This window comes from Buteo buteo, chromosome 4 (assembly GCF_964188355.1).
Source record: "Buteo buteo chromosome 4, bButBut1.hap1.1, whole genome shotgun sequence".
Classification (NCBI taxonomy): domain Eukaryota; kingdom Metazoa; phylum Chordata; class Aves; order Accipitriformes; family Accipitridae; genus Buteo; species Buteo buteo.
In genome coordinates, this window is record NC_134174.1 from 23,118,982 (window position 1) to 23,139,728 (window position 20,747).

Below are 20,747 nucleotides of genomic sequence, written 5' to 3' on the forward strand. Positions count from 1 at the left end.
CTGTGTGTAGTGAATGAGGTAAATAATTTACAGCAATTATGGCAAACTTGGTAATGATAGTGATTTTATACTGTCATTGACAATTTGGATTCATTCTAGGTTTTGTTTTGTATTTTAATTTAAAACTGTATTTTTTGGCCTTGACTTATTTTTCTTCAGTCCATACCTGCTTAAATATTTGTAAGTTTAGTCCGGCTTTTCTCTAGAGGGATAAAGTCTGTCTGGCAGACTGACTGCAATGATCATTATATTTAGACTCATAATGAATTCACTTTGGTTGAACCAGTTTCAGTTTAATTTTGGTTTTTGATGGTTGAGATTACTTGATTGGACAAGGTACATTAGAGACTTGAACTTTTACTGTGAGAATAGATGCATTAGACAATTTAAAAAGCTAAATATTAGACTAAATTACCTTAATTCACTCACTTGCTATGCTCTTCTGATGAACATTTTTGTCAGAAGATAAATACTTCTAGGAACTCGAGACAAAAATAAGAACAACTCTTAATGACAGCTGGAGGTGATATTTCAGTTCTTTGTCATTTTTATAACTAAGAATCTGGATATCTATTAAAAGCTGTATGAATTTATATGTGAGAGCCTTGATGCTTCTGAAAGTCTTGGCTAACTGACTACAAAAAAAAAGATATTTGCCTGCTCTGACAACTCTGGTGGAATGCACTACTTGCATTCCTCTGTCCAGAACTTGTATAATTCCATTCATTACAGTAATATCCCTAAACACATATGTTTCACAATTTTTAATAAATATCTAGCTCTGAGAAAAGATTTAAAAAATGAAAATTCCTGCAAATGACAATATAACATAATCAGAAACATTAAAATATTATCCACCAATGTTCTTGATATAAACTCTCTGAAGGTTGTCCAAGTGCCTTTATATTGTCACTGGTTGCTGAATTATGTGAGTAAGTGATAGATTTTTCCATGATCATTAAGAATGGAAAACAGAGCGGGTTTGTACACATAAATTGTTCAGAAATTGTACGTGACCTATTAACAGCATTTTTGATCAGTCTCCTCTGGTTGCTGAGGTCATGGCTAAATGAATGAGTTGCTTGATTATTGGAAGAACATCAGTGCCAGGAATGTGAACGTACTACTTGTACTGTGTCATGTAAATCTCATCTTGTTTTAGCACAGTTCTCACATCATTAATTTTTAGCTTTAGTATTAGATATTAGAGGAAACTGCATTTGTAATGTTCATGAAGGATAGAGGTGTTTACTTGGTTTTGATATGAAATGGCATTTTGTCTATTTTAATGGTTTAGTGAACTGTGAGTCTTAGTGCTGCAAAGTGAAGCAAATTGCAGCTCCATCAGGCAGATATCTCATATAGAGATGATTATTATGTCTGTTTAAATTGCAATGAAGCCATTCTCTTTTTATATCATGATGCATTTCATAGAAAATGAGTACGTGTCTTACAGACGTGCTGTCATACTCTTTCTGATGTTTTCACTCTGGTAAGTATTGGAATAGTAGAAAATGGAAACTCATCTTAGGGAAATGTGAGCTACTTGATGATAGCACATCAATCTATCAGACACTTTCCAAATTCAGAGAAGATACTCAAATAAAATTAATAATGATGTTTAAACTATTATTAATAATAGATACAAGAGCTAGGCTATTCCAGTCCATCTGACCTAGGTGATGAATTCAGATGCACTTAACAATGAACTTTGCCTTGTCATGTATCATACTGTAGTGAAGAGCAGCTACGAGAAGATGTCACATGAAAATGAAGGTGACAAAATAAGTCTTCTAGAAACTATGTTTACCTAAGGCTACTTAATAATCTGAGACTCCCTCAGCCTTAGCAGGGTCTGAGCAGTATAAAGAGTGCTGCAGACCCAAGTATTTTGATCAGTAAAGGCTGAAGAGATGCAGAACTTTTTCATTCTTTTTCAATGTCGCCCCCCCCCCCCTCCTTCTTTTCTGTCTGTCTTTTGTCTGTCTTTGGCTTGTCGGTTTCTTTCCCTCATGAGAATTTTGTTTAAAACTGTGCACCTAAAGTTAAGCTCCCCTGAAGTTATTTTTTTAACGTTTGAACTTCTAGATCACTTTGGGGCAGGTTTTCAAAAGTATTGAGATCGTGAAAACTGCAGATGGAAGCATAGTGGGATTTTCAAAAGCACTTAAACAGATAAGGCACTTAGCTCCCATTTAAATTAATTAGCTGGATTGAACAAGTTCCCCTTGGCACTTTTGAAAGTTCCACTGCTAAGTGTTTATGTCTACGTAAAATACTATGATTTTCAAAAAAGGCTGAGGAACCAACAACTCCCTTTAAAGTTTATGACTTTTACAGGTTTTCAGCAGTTCTGAAAATTATACAATGTCCCTCAGTCTCTGTTCCTAAATGATCCCCCTTTGCTTTCTATTTTCTAAAGTTAATCTCAGAGAAGAAATGTGATCAATAGTACTATAACTTCAGGATAGAAAAATAAACACATGGGTGAATCTTATGCACAGGTTCAAGAAGCTGGGTCCTTTGGTATATACATTCAGTGACTGAAAAAACTGATAGAGCTTAAAGACCATTGATGTAATTATGTCCTATACTGAATTTCCTTATTACGTTTATATCATGCAAAATAATAACTCAAAAGTACATTACAGGCAAAGACTGCTGCAGGTTGTGGATAGCTGGGAATGAACAAAATGACCAGAAGTAGCATGACTTTTCAGTCTTTAATTGCTGCAGATACAGAAACCCTTAGCAGACCTGTTCAGATGTAATAAAAGCAAGCAGTGCTCGCTCTGAGGTATAGTTTCCCCTGCCCTTTACTCTGCTTCTATTACAGTAGCACCTAAGCAGCAGTCTGAGGGTGTACACACATTAGCATTTTAGTTTCAGTCAAGAGTCTGCTTTTGAAATGAATCTGCTAATTATTCCCACTTAGCGCACTTGCTCATTGTGGAGTGGGTCTCAGGCTATGTGAACTGGATTGCTTTTGGCTGAAATGAAAACAGAAGATGCTTTCCAGAAGGACATCTAGTCTTCTTTAATCATTATTGTGTGTTCAGTCCACTGAACTATGTTAGAATTAGTTCAATATAACCTTCCTGTCCAGACTCTAATTTCAAATACTGACCAATGTGAACATCAAGTCCTCAGAGCCAACACCTTTGCTCCACAGATTGGCTCTGACTATTCCATGTTGCTTGTTAATGTAGCTATAAACTGAGTTGTCAGGATGGCTGGGTTTACAGAAGAATCCCATCTTTGCACCCACTTCCAGAGTTAAAATCCTACAATGCCAGAATTTTCTAAGATCTGCAAGTATCTTAAAGGGGCTCTCCAATTTCAAACACTGGCCAGTGTTTCCTGGGAATATATCTTCTCTTTCCTGTTGGATAGAAAATGAAATTAAAAAGTCATGAGCAAGAATTCATAACATTTTCGTTAAGAGCTTTTTCAGAAATGTCGGTCAACCTAAATGTAACTGTGTGTTTTGTGTAAAAAAAGTAATCCAGACAAGACAGATGGTAAGATATAACTTGTATACCTTGTAAAATGCACCTTTAACAGCCATTCATTCTGGTTATTCTCTACATTGACTTAGAATTTTTTTATGCTTAAAGAGTCCATTCTTGTTCAAATCGTTCCATCACTAACAGCTAATAGTGTTTATATTCATAATTAATTAAAAAAACCCCCTTGTTTGTTTAGCCAACGAGTTCTCCAACATTCATAACTCTGTATTGCCATGCTGGAAGTTATATCTTGTGTAGTTTATGTGTCAGATGTACTAGAATGAAAAACATAGTACGAATATTTACCAGTGACCTTCAGAAATAGGAATTTATTATCAGTTGTTGCCACTGGGATGTGTAACCTGATCCACTCTAATGTCTTGCCAACCAGGAAGAGTTTTTAAGCATGTTTTTAGTCAATTAAAGCACTGTCAAGACAAAAGTATCCAAATTCATAAGTAGCTGTACAATAAAAGGATATTTTTTTCTTTTTGCTTTTATTAAGGTAGAAACTCTGAAAGACACAAAGGAATTCTGTGTACCTAAGTTGTGGATTCACAATACAGTAAATGTGACTTTAGGATGCTTAATGGCAGCTAAGAAACACTGTAGCCTTATGGTATTAAATGCTGATCTGGTATCAACTCACTGTGCTAGTTCAAATGAGTTAAAAAAAAATGGACACCTTAGCTTTATCCTGTCAGGCTTTCTGCCAAATTAGATATTGCCTGTCCATGCCATTCTAAGTTTATGCTGGATGAGGTGTTGTGTACTCTCTTGGTGATTCTGTATTGTGTGCTATAATCTGGCAAATATGCAATACTGTTCTTTCTTGAGTCATCCCAAATTTATCCACAGATCTGGATTAATGACCATGGCCTCCTGTTGCCCCCATTATCATAGTATCTGACTAAATCACAGGCTTTGATGTATTTATTCTCCTAACAACACTGTGAAGGAGAATACGTCTTTGCTATCACACTGGTTTCATCATAACATGTTTTCTCTCTTGTCTAGTAGATGAAACAGTAGGGGTTATGCAGGCTTTGAGAATTTCAGTGATTAAAACCAGGAGGTAATAGAGGTGAATATTTTCTTAGAGTGTCAAGTGCTCTGCTAGGGCTTTGTTAAAGCTGTTTCATGCAACTGAGTTATTCTTCTGGTTTTTAGGAAGCTAATTACTTAAATGATTTCCTTTTAGATAGTCACCAGATGCTGCATTTTGTGTAATTATCACAGTCCTTGATATAAAATACAGTTAACTTCTGTAGGTTCAGGACCGATCCAAACGCCACTGAAGTCCTTGAGTGACTCTGGGGATTCACAGAGCTGGTTGTATGAGCGAGTTTCTTGTCTCCTTGTTATTGTGTGGTCTCTTGTTTGCCCCTTTGAGTGGTGAATAACATCAAAGTCCTACACTGTGCAGAAGAGTGGACAGAGGAGACAAAGAGCCTGGCTGCTTGTTGCTGCTTTATTCACCCTGCGCAGTGCTGTAACCGGTGCTCCGGCTCTCTGAGGAAGGCAAATGAGGCCGGCAATGTTACATTGTGATTTTCTCTCAAATCTGTTGAAAAATTGCTGGAAAAATAAACTGTTAAGGACAAAATTATCCCTCTTGATAAGCTGTCCTCATTCTGTCCTCCTCCAGAAGGAACTGAAAACATTCCTGACATGTGAAGTTTTGTTACTGCTGTTGCACTTATAAATAAAGCCTCCAAATGAATCAAAAGTGCTAAGTACTTAATAGGCAAGAACAAGGCAAGTCCTTTGTCCTTGAGTGCTTACCACCTAACAAAGGAATGAAAGGTGGAGCATGGGAGCAACACAGAGTGATTCTGGTGCCCACAAATAGCTCTTTGCTCCACGCACTGCTCTGGTTCCCTCAGCGTGACCTCTGGGAGAACACGGTTTTACTAAGGGTGGGCTAAGGAGAGCTGGCACCAAACCGAGTCATAATTTTAAGCAGGAAATGCTTTAAATCCATGAGTTTCCAATTCAGATTTTATTTGGAGGGCATGCGGGAAGAATAGATAAGTGGATGAAAAAAAGTATATTTTGTTAATGCGCTGCCATGGATAAATCTGGGATTTCCAAAACAAGACTGCATTGTGTGCTTCTGTTCTGTACTACAAAAAAATCCTTGGACTTCTTAAATCAGAACCAAAATAGTAGCCATGACATCTTTTCCCATTATTATTCAGAAAGCAGTATATACTCATTTTTATCTTCTAGAAGTGTAAACAAAACACTCTTGTGCATGTCAAGACTTAGAAAGTGGAAAGGTATAAAATATCCACATTCATGGAAGAGGTGGCATCACAGATCTTTTTTTTTCTGGCACTCTTTGTTCTGCCAGAGCTGATGCAGGGAGATTTTAATCTATTTCTTTACTGTACCAGAAACTTGTCTGAAACTCACATAGCCTTATTTTGTAATTAAATGTTTGAGAACTACTGGTATTTGTATTTGCATGTAATTAACTTTTAAAGCACTGTGTAGAGGGCTTTTTGCTTTTAAACTCGCCTGGAGTCAATAAATATCTTTACAGACGTCAATTTGGTCAGCAGTAAAGAGGTAAATAGAAACTAATGACACTCATCAAGCCTGTGGCATGAATGATTTATTGGACACAATCATTTAACGCTTTTATAAAGTCAATACAAGGGAAAGAAACAGGTTTCTTATTATAGTAAACTGTATTTGTAGTGTCAGCATGTAGTGATTTATGACAAACCTGTGGCCAGGATTAGGGTATTATAAATGGGGGAAAATAGAAGGCTCATTAATTTTTTATACCCACAGGTAGAAGACATGCAGTGGGCTAACAGAGAACACACTCATCCAGCATCTGTCTGCAGCCTGCCCTGTAAAGCTGGGGAAAGAAAGAAAACCGTGAAGGGAGTGCCCTGCTGCTGGCACTGCGAACGCTGCGAGGGGTACCATTACCAGGTGGATGAATTCAACTGTGAACTGTGCCCCATTAATAAGAGACCAAACGCCAACCGTACAGATTGCCAGCTTATCCCTATAATCAAACTGGAGTGGCATTCTCCTTGGGCCATTGTGCCCGTCTTCATAGCTATTCTTGGTATAATTGCCACCACCTTTGTGATTGTGACATTTGTCCGGTACAACGACACACCAATTGTCAGGGCCTCTGGACGGGAGCTCAGTTACGTGCTCTTGACTGGGATTTTTCTCTGTTACTCCATTACTTTTTTAATGATCGCGACTCCCGATACAGTGGTCTGCTCGTTTCGAAGGATCTTTTTAGGACTTGGCATGTGTTTCAGCTATGCTGCCTTGCTTACCAAAACAAACAGGATTCACAGAATATTTGAACAAGGTAAAAAGTCTGTCACAGCTCCCAAATTTATTAGTCCAGCTTCCCAGCTGGTGATCACCTTCAGCCTCATATCCATGCAGCTTATTGGAGTCTTCATCTGGTTTGCTATCGATCCACCACATACCATCGTAGACTATGGAGAGCAGAGGACACTTGAACCAGAAAATGCCAGGGGAGTTCTCAAATGTGACATTTCAGATCTTTCTCTCATTTGTTCCCTTGGATACAGTATTCTCTTGATGGTCACATGCACTGTTTATGCTATTAAAACAAGAGGGGTTCCAGAGACCTTCAACGAAGCCAAACCCATTGGATTTACCATGTACACAACCTGCATAATTTGGTTAGCTTTTATCCCAATCTTTTTTGGTACGGCCCAATCAGCAGAGAAGGTAAGTGATGATAAGTTTACAAATCGAATACTATCCTTTTTCTATTTTCATCTTGCAATATTTACAGCACTACAGTACACTTTCACCCTTACGAATAATTCTGAATGATAATTGCAAACAAACTCTCAGAATTCACAGATAATAAAATATATGATTCAAAAGGTAGGTTTCCTATATTTTAACAGAAGAAACTGAATGTGATTGTGGTATGGCTGGCATAACAACACTGACATTTTCTCAATATATCCTTAAATGACGGTTTCTTCTAACGTTTATTATTACCCTTCAGTGATGCTCTTGCCTGTTACGTGAAACACTATAAATCTTTGTTATCATCCACAGATCTGATAGAAATGGTTGCATTTCAAAAGTCTAAGAAGATCAACTTACATTTGTCAAAAATAATGAGGAAGAATGCCTGGGCAGAATGAAAAGAATTACTTTTCTCTCTGGTTGACACATATAACTTTTGAAAAAAAAAAAAAAAAAAAGGAAGAATGAATGAAGTGTATGTAAAATCATATAAAGTGTAATTCACTAATTATTATCTCAGAGCAAAAAGAAAACATTTTCTTGATCTTTTAATGAGAAATTAAATGTTGCATACTGGGATATCTGTTATTCCTTGTTCAATTGGCATGGGTCTTTCCTGATACCATAGTGAAAGTATGACTCCCAAGTCATGGTGAGCAGTACAAAACATGTCAGACATTCAACTCTCCTTCTCTCAGTTCTAATGGGAAGGCAGAGGAAAATGTCGACTGTGTGAGGTTTTACTCAGCTGATAGTGATGAAAGTGACAAGTTAGGTAGGAAAGAGCCATAATACCAGCATCAGTCTTAAAAACTGCAGGTCTGCGAGATTTGGAAAATCTTAAAAATAAGAAATTAAAGTCATCAGTCTTTTACATAAACTCTTTCCCCTTTTCTTCTAGTAGGTGTTTTTATAATGTTCTAAAATATACATTTTAATTTAATTGGAAAAGTCAACATGTCCACTTATAATTGCAAAGGTTTGGCATCTGTCTGGTTTAGAGAGCACTCTTACGCTCTTGCATGTTTAGATGGATTGTATTTAAATTCCAACTTTTTTGTATGTGTAGACTTAAGTCAGAAAAATACTTCATTGTATAAATGTGTGGTACTTTTTGGTTTAACAACTTGGGCCAGTCAGTTTTATAGCAAGTACCTATAACAAAAGAAATGTATTTCTGAGTATTGAAACACAGAAAGTATTATTTGGCTGGCAACTCTGCAGTGAGTTTTGATTTACGCCATTGGTTCACCTTAGCTTGTAGTAAAGCATGACTTGGTTTTGACCTTTAAAGACAAGATTAATGAACACCTGTTTTGCATTTATTTTATGAAACCAAAGACTGAACACACAAATTATACTAAATCACACAGCTTCTAACACTAAATTTCACTTGTTAGTTGCCTTTTTTTTCTAAATGATTTGTTAGTCTTTGGGTAATGACTTTCAGGAGGAAAAAAAGAAATTAATATGCTAATACAGTAGCTCTGTAATTCAAATTATTCTTTTCACAGTGCTTCTACTTTTTTCTGCAAGTAAAACCATGTTTCCACACAGAGTCTTATGGATATCATCATAATAGTTCGCATATCCATACAATTAAATTGCTTACCGGAATAGGACAAAAATGTAATATCTTAGTGCATACATTTGTACATTGGCCAGAAAAACTCAAAGTTGCTTGTAGATTTCTCAGTTAATGCATAACACCAAAAGAAGCATTTTAAGAGCAAACTAATACATTATAGAATACTTTATTTGAAATTCGGTGTTATGATCTTTTTTGAGGATGAAAGAAATGAAAGAGAAAATGAACTTAAACAGACTTTTGTTATGTGCTTACTCACTTTGCAGTTGATTTTAGAATCCTGAAATTATTTTTTTTTATGGCTTGAGTTTGTTCAGAGAGAACAGAGCAATAAGCTGGGGAACTTAAAGTACTATTTAAAAGCAGTGGTTCCTTTTTTGAAATGTTGACAGTAATAAAATCTAACATAGCATTCATTACAAGCCAGGTGTACTTCCAACTAGCAATTCATTGAACTACTAGCTTTAGACACACTTCTGTTTGAATAAAGAGTAGTTAAAACTTCTCCAAAAATTTTTAAGGAACTTCTGTTTTCCTAAACATCAGTAGTGCTTACTACAATAGCAGAAGTCATTATGCATTTTTTGACACAGAGGTTAACTATTCCATGAACACAGATTAAGTAGAAAATGTATTGAGAAGCTTTTATTTTTATTTCACTGTCAAAATATTTCCACTGTTAAACAAAAAAATAGGACCATTAATGCGAAAAACAGGTGTCTAGATCCAAAACTCATAGATCATCGTGGAAAGGTTACCTTTACTTTTAGTAGCCTTGGGGTCAATTCCCAAGAGTGTAAATATGCTAAGAGATTTTGGGTATAACCTAGAGGAGTATAAGCCTGTACAGTTGGCACAAGTGCATAAATTGAGTGTTGGTGTCTGTCAAACTTCAAATATGTGTGATGAAGGGCATATAAATAAGCTTAAGTACTTCTCTGCAGACAGACTGTGAATCTTGCTGATATGTTCTTGCTGTGAAGCTCAGGATGGGAAACCTCTCTCTCCACTGTGCATATGAGGAACATTGGGTGTCTAGCTGGTTAATACAGCTGAGTTAAATGCCTGAATTTGCACGATGTGACACATCCATAAGAGAAAACACGGTAAAAGTTAAGGTAACTTGACAAGACTTGACAAGTGGGAATATGTTGATTTATAGTCTTGACATTTGTAACATGTTTAACAGCCCTTTATAACAGATGCTGTTTCTACTCATATATATTACCTCAGTTTATGTGTAAGTTTAAAACTAATAGAAAATTGAGAAAAGTACTATATAATATTCAAGAAATTAAAATTGTATGTATCTATGGCCAATTAACAAAAGGTTAAAATAACCTTGCATAACCCAAGCTTGGTGGCTCTTATGGAAGTCCATGTTTATTGTTTGTCCTTAATCTCAAGCAGCAGAACATAAAATCCCTGTGCTATTAAACACACCATTTTTAGATTGTCATTCCTACAGATGTTCTGCAGAGAACAATAAGAGCATTGGCTTTAAGTCCTGTGTGATTTTTTTTTGTCCAATTCATGATTTTGCCCATTTATGGTCAAGCCTGTTTTGATAGCTGCTATTTTACAAAAGGAACACACCACAAATTGTTAAATTATTCCAGTGTGTCATTGAGTTGAATGAAAAATGTATCCCTACAACATAAAACACCAGTTTTCTAACACTTGCATAAATGTCAGTGAGGTGCTTTAGAGGCAAAGGAGTGAAATTCTGTGAGAAAGCATTCTGTGAATATAGCCTTCGCCTATGTCATGCACGTGAACACGACAAAACACTGGAAGTACCGGGATCATCTGGAACAGAGATGGCTGAAATGTCATGATGTCTGGAATGCCACAGAAAAAAGATTGAATTTAGCTGAGTGATTAAAACAGATGTTTGAGGAACCTATGGGTAAAATTAAGTTACAGCGGAAGACTGCACAAAAACCAGCTGAGGATAGATGGCTGTCTAAAGTATGTCCCTATTTGATAAACTGAACTTTTAAAATTTCCATCCTTTTACCAGTTTTGACAGGTGGATGAATCATGTTCATTCACAGATAATAAAGATATCATTTATTACATTAACCTGGAAATACTCTGTTTTGAATGAGAAGATGAATACTTGTTTCCCGTGTGAAAGAAAAGAGGTTGCACTTTCTGCTGAGGAAAAAGGACCATGGAAAACACTGAATGATTTCTTCCTTTTCCTCCCACCGGAAGCAATTGCAAGGTGTAATCTAACAAGGCAGATAAATTTTAACATATTTCCAATTATGCTGACAAGTTTTATTTCTCTTTTCATAACTGCAATAGAGGCAAAACAAGTTGTAATATATGGTAGAAATCTTCCCATAAATTATTATCCTTATGACCTTACTATTCCAGCTGTTTTCATCCTAGATTTACTGATCATGTGGATCTTATGCTTATACCCAGCTGTTAGTAACATTAAAAGAAGCTAGAAACAATTCTAAGAGTATCCCAATATTAATGTGACTTGTAAACTACTGCTGTAGTTGTCAAGAGGAAGATATTCCGTTCTCAGTGGGAGAGGTAGTTCCATCAGTCTAGTCAGATACGTTCTTTACGTTATAGAAAAGAACTACTAATGACAATTCAGGTAAAGACCCTTTGCTTCCCCCACATTTCTAAAAAATTTATACAAATCGCCTTTTTTGTGTGTGTTTATGTTATGAATTCTTGGTTAAATATATTCCTGTGACTGTAAGAAAACAAAGCATCTTAATGATGCCTCAAGCTGTGTTAATGAAGCAGACTGCACTGAGCCTTTTCTTCACCTCAAAGCATTCTCTTCTAATCCTGATCATATTCAGAGATCTAGCTCTGCGGGTAGTCCATGCAGTACACATCACAGGAAAAAGTCCAGAAAGACACTTTATCATGTTAGTATTTCTTCCATTTTATGAATAATGTTTGGCTTGATTGAACTAGAATCTTTAGTGCCAACACTGTGCATAGCATGAGGATTAATCTGAGGGATATTTGGAACAGTTTCTGATTTTCATTATTACGGGATACAAAGTTAGAAGACTGCTGAAGCGATACTTCCCACATTCAGCAGTTTATCATTGTTCAAAACTCAATTTCTGTGCTATTTTTTCATAATCTTTGGAATATGGGACAACCTGCAGGTTTCTAACAAAATTATCAGTACTTGAATTTTTGCATGTTTTGGAACACAGAAAATCAGATAAAATTCACCAGATTGTCTGATGGAAATATCCCCCCCCTCTCACTGGAAGTTGTATGTTAAGAAAGGGGAAGCTTTTAATAATGTTTTCTCATTTCATGTTTTTCAAAATGTAAATATTTCATGAGCTAAATTATTTCTAAATTTGATAATTTCCTAGGATTTGTGACCTAATCCTTAGGAGAAATTAGGACTTTGTTGTTCTGATGTAGAAGCAGAGTGGCAAAAAAGATGTGAACAAGAGTACAACTGGATTGCAATTTATTGCCCAATCTTCCTCTGCTCCCTTTCCCTCTGTAAGGGAAATTCCTCATTCCTTGCTTATTCCTGAGACAGCGTATTTCCCTCCAGCTGGTGAAGATATTCAGTGCAGTGCAGGTCGTGGACATTGCTGGGTCCACCCATTGGATGAACAAAAAATGGTTTGCAGCAGCCCCACAAACCTGTTCTTCTCTCCCCAGCCTTCCATGAGCTGGTGCAAGAGGACAGAGCAGTGGTCATACTTCTTCAGTGTGGCTGCGTAAACTGCAAAAGGTACCCCTAATGAGAAACCAGTTAAATATAGAGATCCTCTTTTCTTTCAAAAGTCACTTTGGGGGAACCCATTCCAAAAGTTGTTTCTTAGGAAAAGCTTCTCTGTTCCCACTTAGAATCACAAGTAAAAATTATGAAAAAAGTTTATTAGCTAATAAAGGAAACAAAAATGATAGCCTGGGTCATTTAAAATATTGTGGGCATTTAGAAAGCTTTTTTCCAATTTGAACCTTTTCTATCTTTTTGAGTTTAAATTGGATTTTGGAAGCAGAGCAGTTTTGATATTGAAAGAGCATAATTTCATAACTTTTAAACTGTTCCCGCTTTCTTAAACTGAAAAATGTCTGAACTGACTGGTAACTGTAATGCCAGACTTGCATTTAAAGAAACATCAAAACATTTCTGACCAGCTTTCAGGCCAAGTACTGACTTTCTTAGAAATGAAACTATACTATAGTGTAATTATCTAAACTGCATTAGATTAACTAAGAAATCAGAAGGGATTACTGTAGTCAACCAAGTCAGTCTTTTGTGCCAAAAGGTGTCTTGAGCTCTCTGTTTGTTCACTTAGATGTTGTTCAGGCTCATTTTTGGTAATTTAAGATCATAGCATTCTTTGTGGAGTAGTCATCTGCTCCCTTGTTTAGCTGCTTTTCTCCAGAAGTGAATGACTAGAGGAAAAAGAGGTAAGGCTCCCAAGTTCTTTCAAGTTGTTTTGAGGTGAAATGCATCTGCAAAGCTTTGCTGAAACCCCCTTGGACTGAAGAGAAAAGGTCCCTCTGCTTCTGCCTGCTCATGATGTGTAGGTGTGACCTGCCTGGTAAAGTGCATGAAAGCTAGGGGGAAGGTTTCTTTCAGACCGTGCTACCCACTCAATGAAATCTTATGGAGGGCTGAATGCAGCTACTTTTTAAAAACCTAGCCCCTGTTTAGATTTTTTGTTATTCAGCATAGTGTCTACCCAAATTTCAGCAAGTGTTCTTGCTGAATGAAAGACTTTGTGCAAAGCTAATGCATACGTAATTTTAAAGATTCAGCTATATTGTTTTAAGATATGCCTACAGTCTTTAGGTTGCAATTTTATTTCTCTGTTTACTTTTACATTAATTAAGCCACTAGCATTTTAAGTATGTACACTGAGCACTGATTTTCATTGTAAGTTTATTAGGAGGTACCAGGAAGAGAGAAAATGCCAGCTTCTCTAAGAATTGGATTATTTAATGAGATATAAAGTCATTTTTTTCAGTTCAGTGAGATGCTCGTGTGTGCACCTGAAGGTTGTATACCCTGTTCTTTTCTGCATGGTTGCATGTCTGTTCCAGTATGAGCATGGAGCTGGCGTACCTAGTTGTGTACATTGTAGAGATATGCACCTGTCACATAATGGAAAACACCAGCGTTTTGCTTGTCTGACATGTTTGCTTCTGGCCCTGTGATGAGTGATAGCTTCTTTCCCAAAGACAGGAAAGAGCTGCCAGAAAAATTAAATTTGCCTGTGATCTGCTTCCTATTCCATCCTGAAGAATGTCAGAGAGTTGGTAACAGGTATATGAAGAAGGAATGTGTGCTAGAGAACTTTAAATAGACCTTTTTGGCTGCTTGCTGGTTTCTGTGATAAGTAACTAATTCTAACTGAGAAGCAGAAACTATTCTGTGAAGCACAGATAGCTAAATAACTCTGCCATCTCCATCTACTTTAGAAAAGAATAATCAGTAATCACACATGGCAGTTTGTGAAAGACCACAAATGTTTCATAGAGATAATCTGGAAAAAAAATTATGCCTTATCTACTGTATTTCTAGAAATCAGCTTCACCTCACAAAAATGTTGATGTTTTGGCTCTGATTTGTTCATTGCCAAAAATATGGTTGTCTTCAACAAATGCAGTTAAACAGAAAGCCTTCCAGTTGTATTAGATGATATTTGCACATTAAGAGATTGCTCTTCGGTATTAAGATGCTATAAACTGCTTCATGCCCTTATGGTCAAGCACTGGCAACTGGTGCCCAGCCACACTGCATCTGAAGAAGACCACAGGCAGTTTAACAGTTCATTAAAGGCAAGCATACTTCTTTGTGTGCAACAAGAGCGGATTTGGGTATTCAAGGGATGCACATAAAGTGTTGCATCATGGGACCTTATAAAAAAAGAAACGGATTGAGACAAATGCAGCTCCTGCATCTTCTTTTGTATTCAGTACCATCCATTATTCTGCATTCAAAATGAAGGGATACATAGCAATTTTTGGACTCAGATGCCTAATAAAAAGTTCATCCTCACAGAAGTTCATGAGCCTACAAACGCATTCAGGTTTCCATTTCAGACTGAAATCTGGTCTCCCAGTGCTGCCCTGTGGCCTGACAGGACCCTGTTCTTTTCAGCCATCAGTTCAGAACAATGAAGTGACTTGCATTTCATAAAATCTTAGGTTCCTAGGGCATTAGAAGGGCTAATTTAATTTGGATGAAGCAAAACTAGTGGTGTCGTGGTTTAACCCAAGCCAGCAACTAAGCACCACACAGCCACTCACTCACGTTGTCACCCCCGCAGTGGGATGGGGGAGAGAATCAGAAGGAAAAAGGTAAAACTCGTGGGTTGAGATAAGAACAGTTTAATAGAACAGAAAAGAATAAACTAATAATGATTATAATAACAATAATAAAATGACAATAATAATAATAAAAGTATTGGAATATACAGAACAAGTGATGCACAATGCAATTGCTCACCACTCACTGACCGATGCCCAGTTAGTTCCTGAGCAGCGATCCCCCCAGCCCCACTCCCCCCAGTTTATATACAGGGCATGACGTCACATGGTATGGAATACCCCTTTGGCCAGTTTGGGTCAGCTGTCCTGGCTGTGTCCCCTCCCAACTTCTTGTGCCCCTCCAGCCTTCTTGATGGCTGGGCATGAGAAGCTGAAAAATCCTTGACTTAGTCTAAACACTACTGAGCAACAACTGAAAACATCAGTGGGTTTTTAACATTCTTCTCATATTGAACTCAAAACATAACACTAGACCAGCTACTAGAAAGAAATTAACTCTATCCCAGCTGAAACCAGGACAAGTGGTAACACAAACTCTATAGGAAGTATATGTAAGCAAATTTATCACTTACTGAAAAATGGAATTGAATATGTTTGTAAATACACAGGAAGAGGGATTTTTTTTTTTTTTTCAGTTAAGAATTATATGATAAACCCACGTACTGGGAAAAAAAATATATCTATGGGTAATAGAAAGTTAATTCCAGCTATCTTTTACACTTTTGTTAAGAAAAATAGAAAACCTTCAAATAATAGAACACTGTTTAGAAACTGGGTTGGAACTCTTTCTGGGATGGTCTTGTGAGACTTCTTGTACTTGCTAGCTCCTGCCAAATTGGAAGCAGTACAAAAAATAGCCTCTGTTGTAGTTTTAAAAATGCTTTTACCTTACTGAAAACAAGTAAACACATGTATGAAAGAGAAGAAACAAATTTAAAAGGCTTTTAGCTTAGCTTTGAGTAGATATTCAGCTTCTTGTCTTTCTTATCTCCTACTACAATAATTTCAATTTTGCATAGGTTTCATAACACTATCAAGATTTTGATCTTACAAGTATGATGAAATGCTGTGGACTGGTAAATTGTGATGCATAGGCTGAGCCTTAATAAGAACGCATGTACAAGATCATCACACACCACATCTGGAATTTGACTCATGATCAGCAGCTAATCAAAGCCATATTACCCTCTATTTCCTTTAGAGTAATAACATTTTAAAAGACAATTATGGTGACTCAACTAAAGTGTTAGTTATGTAAAGCACAGTACGTTGATATGTGTTTCAGCCCCTCATGACCATTCTGTTGTTTAAGAATTGTAATAGTTTGTGTAGCTGAGAATATGCCAATACATTGGACATTCAATAAAAATACAAGATCCAGACCAAAAATTTAATTCAATATAAGCCCAGTAAAATTTGTAACAGAATTGGTAAATACAATAAAATTCTTAAATTTGGGGACAGTGAATGTTAAATTCCTATCTCAGAAAAATGGAAGTACCAGGAACCAGAAAATGTTGGAAGTCTGATTTCACACAGACTAGTGAGCTTTATGCTTACTCTTAAAAAGCAAAACTAAATCTATTACAGGAATAAATCTTTAATTGGATTGTTAACACTGAATATGCATGTAAGCATGTCTGTACAAATACTTCATTTTATATAACTGTAAGATCTTTCTTGCATGAAACCAGAATAATAAGTTTAAAAGGCCCAGCAAAAGCAAAACTTTCAATACATATATGACCACCTTGTACAAAACAAAGACTTCAATTGGTCATATACATCTATTTTTCTGAAAGCCTATTTTTCTTTCAGTTTACAGTGAAGCTTCTTAACAAGAGATAAAATGAAAATAGAGAGAACCATAAAAGCTAAGCCAAGAGGGTCAGAATTTAACAGTAGCAGAATGTTATCTTTTTTTCTAGTAATCCAGATAAAAATGGATTAGTTATGAAATATCTTCTTAACTTCAGACATGCATTTTCAGTATGTACATATAGTTTGAATTTTTCTCTTCCTAAAACGGTGCTTTCCAGACTTGAGAGTAATTTCATAATCAGTCAGTTTGCCAGAAACATGACCCTAGTAGAATGGTCAAATGATAGTTTTCATGGTGATTATCAAGGTCATGTTTACTTGACATTGTGAAACATATGGATGGGATTAAAGTGATGTTATCAGGCTCATTGATAAACTGATGACACAGCAAGTGGATAAATCTGGTTTTTACAGAAAACATCCTCCTGTCTGCCACAGTACAAAAGAACAGTTGAACAATGAAAGGAAGAAAGGCACAGGACTTGATTGTCCTTTTTTTAACTTCACTGAACTCAGATGGAATAACAGCAGGTATTCACAGGTATTGTGAATGCTATTCAAACAGGTACTACACAACATTTCCCAATTACAAAACAGCAAGGTCAGAAGGAGATTAGAAGAGAAGCAGGGAACTTAAAAGACAGTGTTCAATAGCAAACATAGGAAAAGATTTTTAGCTCTGAAGCTGAGGAACACATGACATTTTGCAAGTGTCTTTTCTAGTAAGCTAGCACTTGTAATTGAGTGAGGTATAGCAGAAGAGCTCACAGCAGGCAAAGCATCTATCTCCTAATCTAGTCATCAAAAAGAGCCAGGCAAACCAATGTGGCATGATACAGAAATTGGTCCCAAAGCCCCGAACTGCTTTTCAAACAGTCTCTGTAAGGGAATTGTTTGCACCATATGTTTTCCTTAAGAGCTGATCTACTCAAATGGTGCTGTAGAGAGAGAAGTCCTACACATACAATGCAAATTATGGTACAGTCTGAAGCAGTTTCCTTCAGAACACATCACCTTCTATCCCTTTGAGCCATCACACTGCATAAAATTTTATTGACCTACAAAGATCATGTATCTCCATCAAGGCTTCCAGATTTCCAAGTTGGAAATTTCTCTGTTATTCCCTCTGCACTATTTGCCTTGTTAATGAGGCTTGTAATTTCTTCGTTTGTAACCACCACCAAAGCCATAACCTTTGTCCTTATTAACCTTCATTTTTTTGCTGTTTATGTCCTTCTCTCTTGTTTCCCTGTTAGCTTACTTTATAATTTGTCCAGGATAGAACAGTCATTCCAGCCAGTGCCACTTTTATTCCACAATATCCAGAATACTAGTTCTTTTCTGTATGACTTAGTACTTAGACCCTGCACTTCTCCCTGTGTCTCTTTCTCTTCTCCCTCATTGACATTGACCATGGCTTTTTGTTACTGGTGTTTGTTACTTTCACTCTTAAATTTAGCAAAATTTTATGACTCCTGTACACAAACACTTTCTTCCTTTCTCTTTTTCCTTCTTTCCTTCTTTTCTTCTTTTCTTCTTTTCTTCTTTTCTTCCTTCCTTCCTTCTTTCCTTCCTTCCTTCCTTCCTTCCTTCCTTCCTTCCTTCCTTTCTTTCTTCCTCTTTCTTCCTTTCTTCCTTTCTTTCCATCTGACTACATCCAGCATTCTCAAATCTATCCAAGTTTTAGTTCCTTTGTTTAGTGCTCCATTTCTGAAAGGTTCAGGTAAAGCCACAATCCAGTTCAAGTGAGTGGGAGTTTTGCCAATGACGTCAAGAAACCTTTGATGTCACTGCTCCAACTGCTGTTAACTCTTCCTTTAATCCTTCCCCTGTATGCATCCTATCTATTTTCCAAGCTGCTAGAAGCTTTTCTAAAGGGACCTGTGTAAGTTAGAATTTTGCACATCTCTGTTATACAAGAATATAATTGGGGAATCTGACACTGTATTTTTCATTGTTTATCTTAAATAAATGTCATATATGACTTGGCTTCATCTTGAGCTGCCTGTCCTATACTTTTCTGCAGTTTTAATAAACAGCCCTGTGTGTGTTTGAATTCTCCCATATACCAAGAGAATGGTATAAAAATACACTGCAGGCAGGTCTGGTTTTCTAAACATCCAAACCAGGAGAAATTCTAAATACATAATGTCCTTAAACAGTGTCATACATGGTTTTACTGCTACACTAGAAGCTTGTAAGCAAGAAGGGCGCATAGATGTAGGAAAGAGAAATACGTGGCATGCCTCCTTCTGTCTCCTAGGCAGGGATGTAACAAGCAGATCTTGTTGACTCCCTGTTTCCTTTTTGGCTTTTCTCTTTGTACCTGTGTAGCTCTGTATGGTACTTGGGTGCGTTCCATGCTAGACTGTGGGCTAGAGGGAAGCACTGTCAGCTGGCATTGCTCCAGCTGTGCCTGCTTTGAGAAGGTGGTTCAGAGCCAGGCATTTTAATATCACAGCCAGGCGTTTTAGTATTTGACTATATCCATTTTCTCTCAAGGTCACCAGAATATACAAGGAAATGGCAAAACTGCAGTTGAACAGGCCTATTCTGTATGACATAAGTTAATGTAATTTCTATACCTGTCTGCTGGAAAAAGTTCTTTGTATTTCAAAACACTGACAGTGGGCTGAAGATCTACTCTGGATAGATTTTTTTTTTTTTAATTGCAACAAAGAGATTTTTAAGTGCTGTCAGTGTCCTCTTACAGAATGTACTAGTACCTGGCAGAACGCTGTTTGACTATAAGGCTAATTAACAATTTCTGTCTCCTATACATGACCGAAATAAACGCTTTGGTAAAATTATGCTAGACTTTTTATCTACAGAATGAGAAGGATTAACCCTGATTTTAATTGTGTCATGTGAATACTAACACAAGCTCTTTGGGCCTTTTTGCCCATGGATGAATACACGTATTCCTTTTAATGTTAAAGCTGTTGTGCACCCACATTGACAGAAGACTAGACCCCTATGGTTGCAAAATGAAACCATGGGCACCCCTCCAACACATGTAATGCCTCAGAGTCAATGCTAAGACCTATTTTTACTGCAGTTAGCACTACCATGCTGTCTAAAACGACAGAGTACAGGCAAGTAACTTAGATCTAACCTGTCAGGTTAGCCAGCAGTGATGTGTTTCAGAGCACCAGTGCGCTTGTTTTCTCTGTGCTTTTTTTCTTACTTATTCTTGCTTTTCAGCTCTGGTAAACAGTACTCCCTTCCTCCTCCAAAGCCATCCACTTGGGTGAAGGATATTTCACAGAGGCCCCACACTCTACGCCTTATTGACTGCTCGTTGAAATTACTTTTTCCTTATATTCACAGTTCATCTCTCTCTCTGTTTTTTTTTCCTTAACCAAGGCCTCTTTCACTTATTTTGAAGAATCATATGTTCTTTCCTTAAGAGGTTTAAGTGTACATGTTTTCTTATTCAGATGATGACAGCATTTAGCTCACAATCTAATTAAAGCATGTAATATCTGTGTTAAAAGGGGAAAAGAAAAGAAAACACTCTGTTGCTTCCTAAAAGCTTAAAGTACTTAGATTTGTGAAAGAAAACAGAAAACATTGCTGCTTTGTACATAGATTGTGATTATTTTTCACAGCATGAGAGAGTGCCAGGTCAGTGGTCTTCACCTCTGTTCCCAGTATTTCTACAAGTCCAGGCCTGAAGGTCTAATTTCAAATTTCAGTTTAATTAAAGTTTTCTGTGTGGATTTAAGGTATGTTAAGCCACTTGCTTGAGTTTAAGAGTG

General features: G+C 36.8%; 1 protein-coding gene across 1 annotated transcript in view; it reads left to right on the plus strand.

Moving 5' to 3' along the window:
• GRM8 (glutamate metabotropic receptor 8) overlaps positions 1-20,747 on the plus strand; it is a 349,904-nt gene that overhangs the window by 293,469 nt on the left and 35,688 nt on the right. Inside the window, exon 8 of the mRNA XM_075024972.1 lies at positions 6,312-7,247. Coding sequence (XP_074881073.1) covers positions 6,312-7,247 — 936 coding nt within the window. The remainder of the gene's footprint in view (positions 1-6,311; positions 7,248-20,747) is intronic.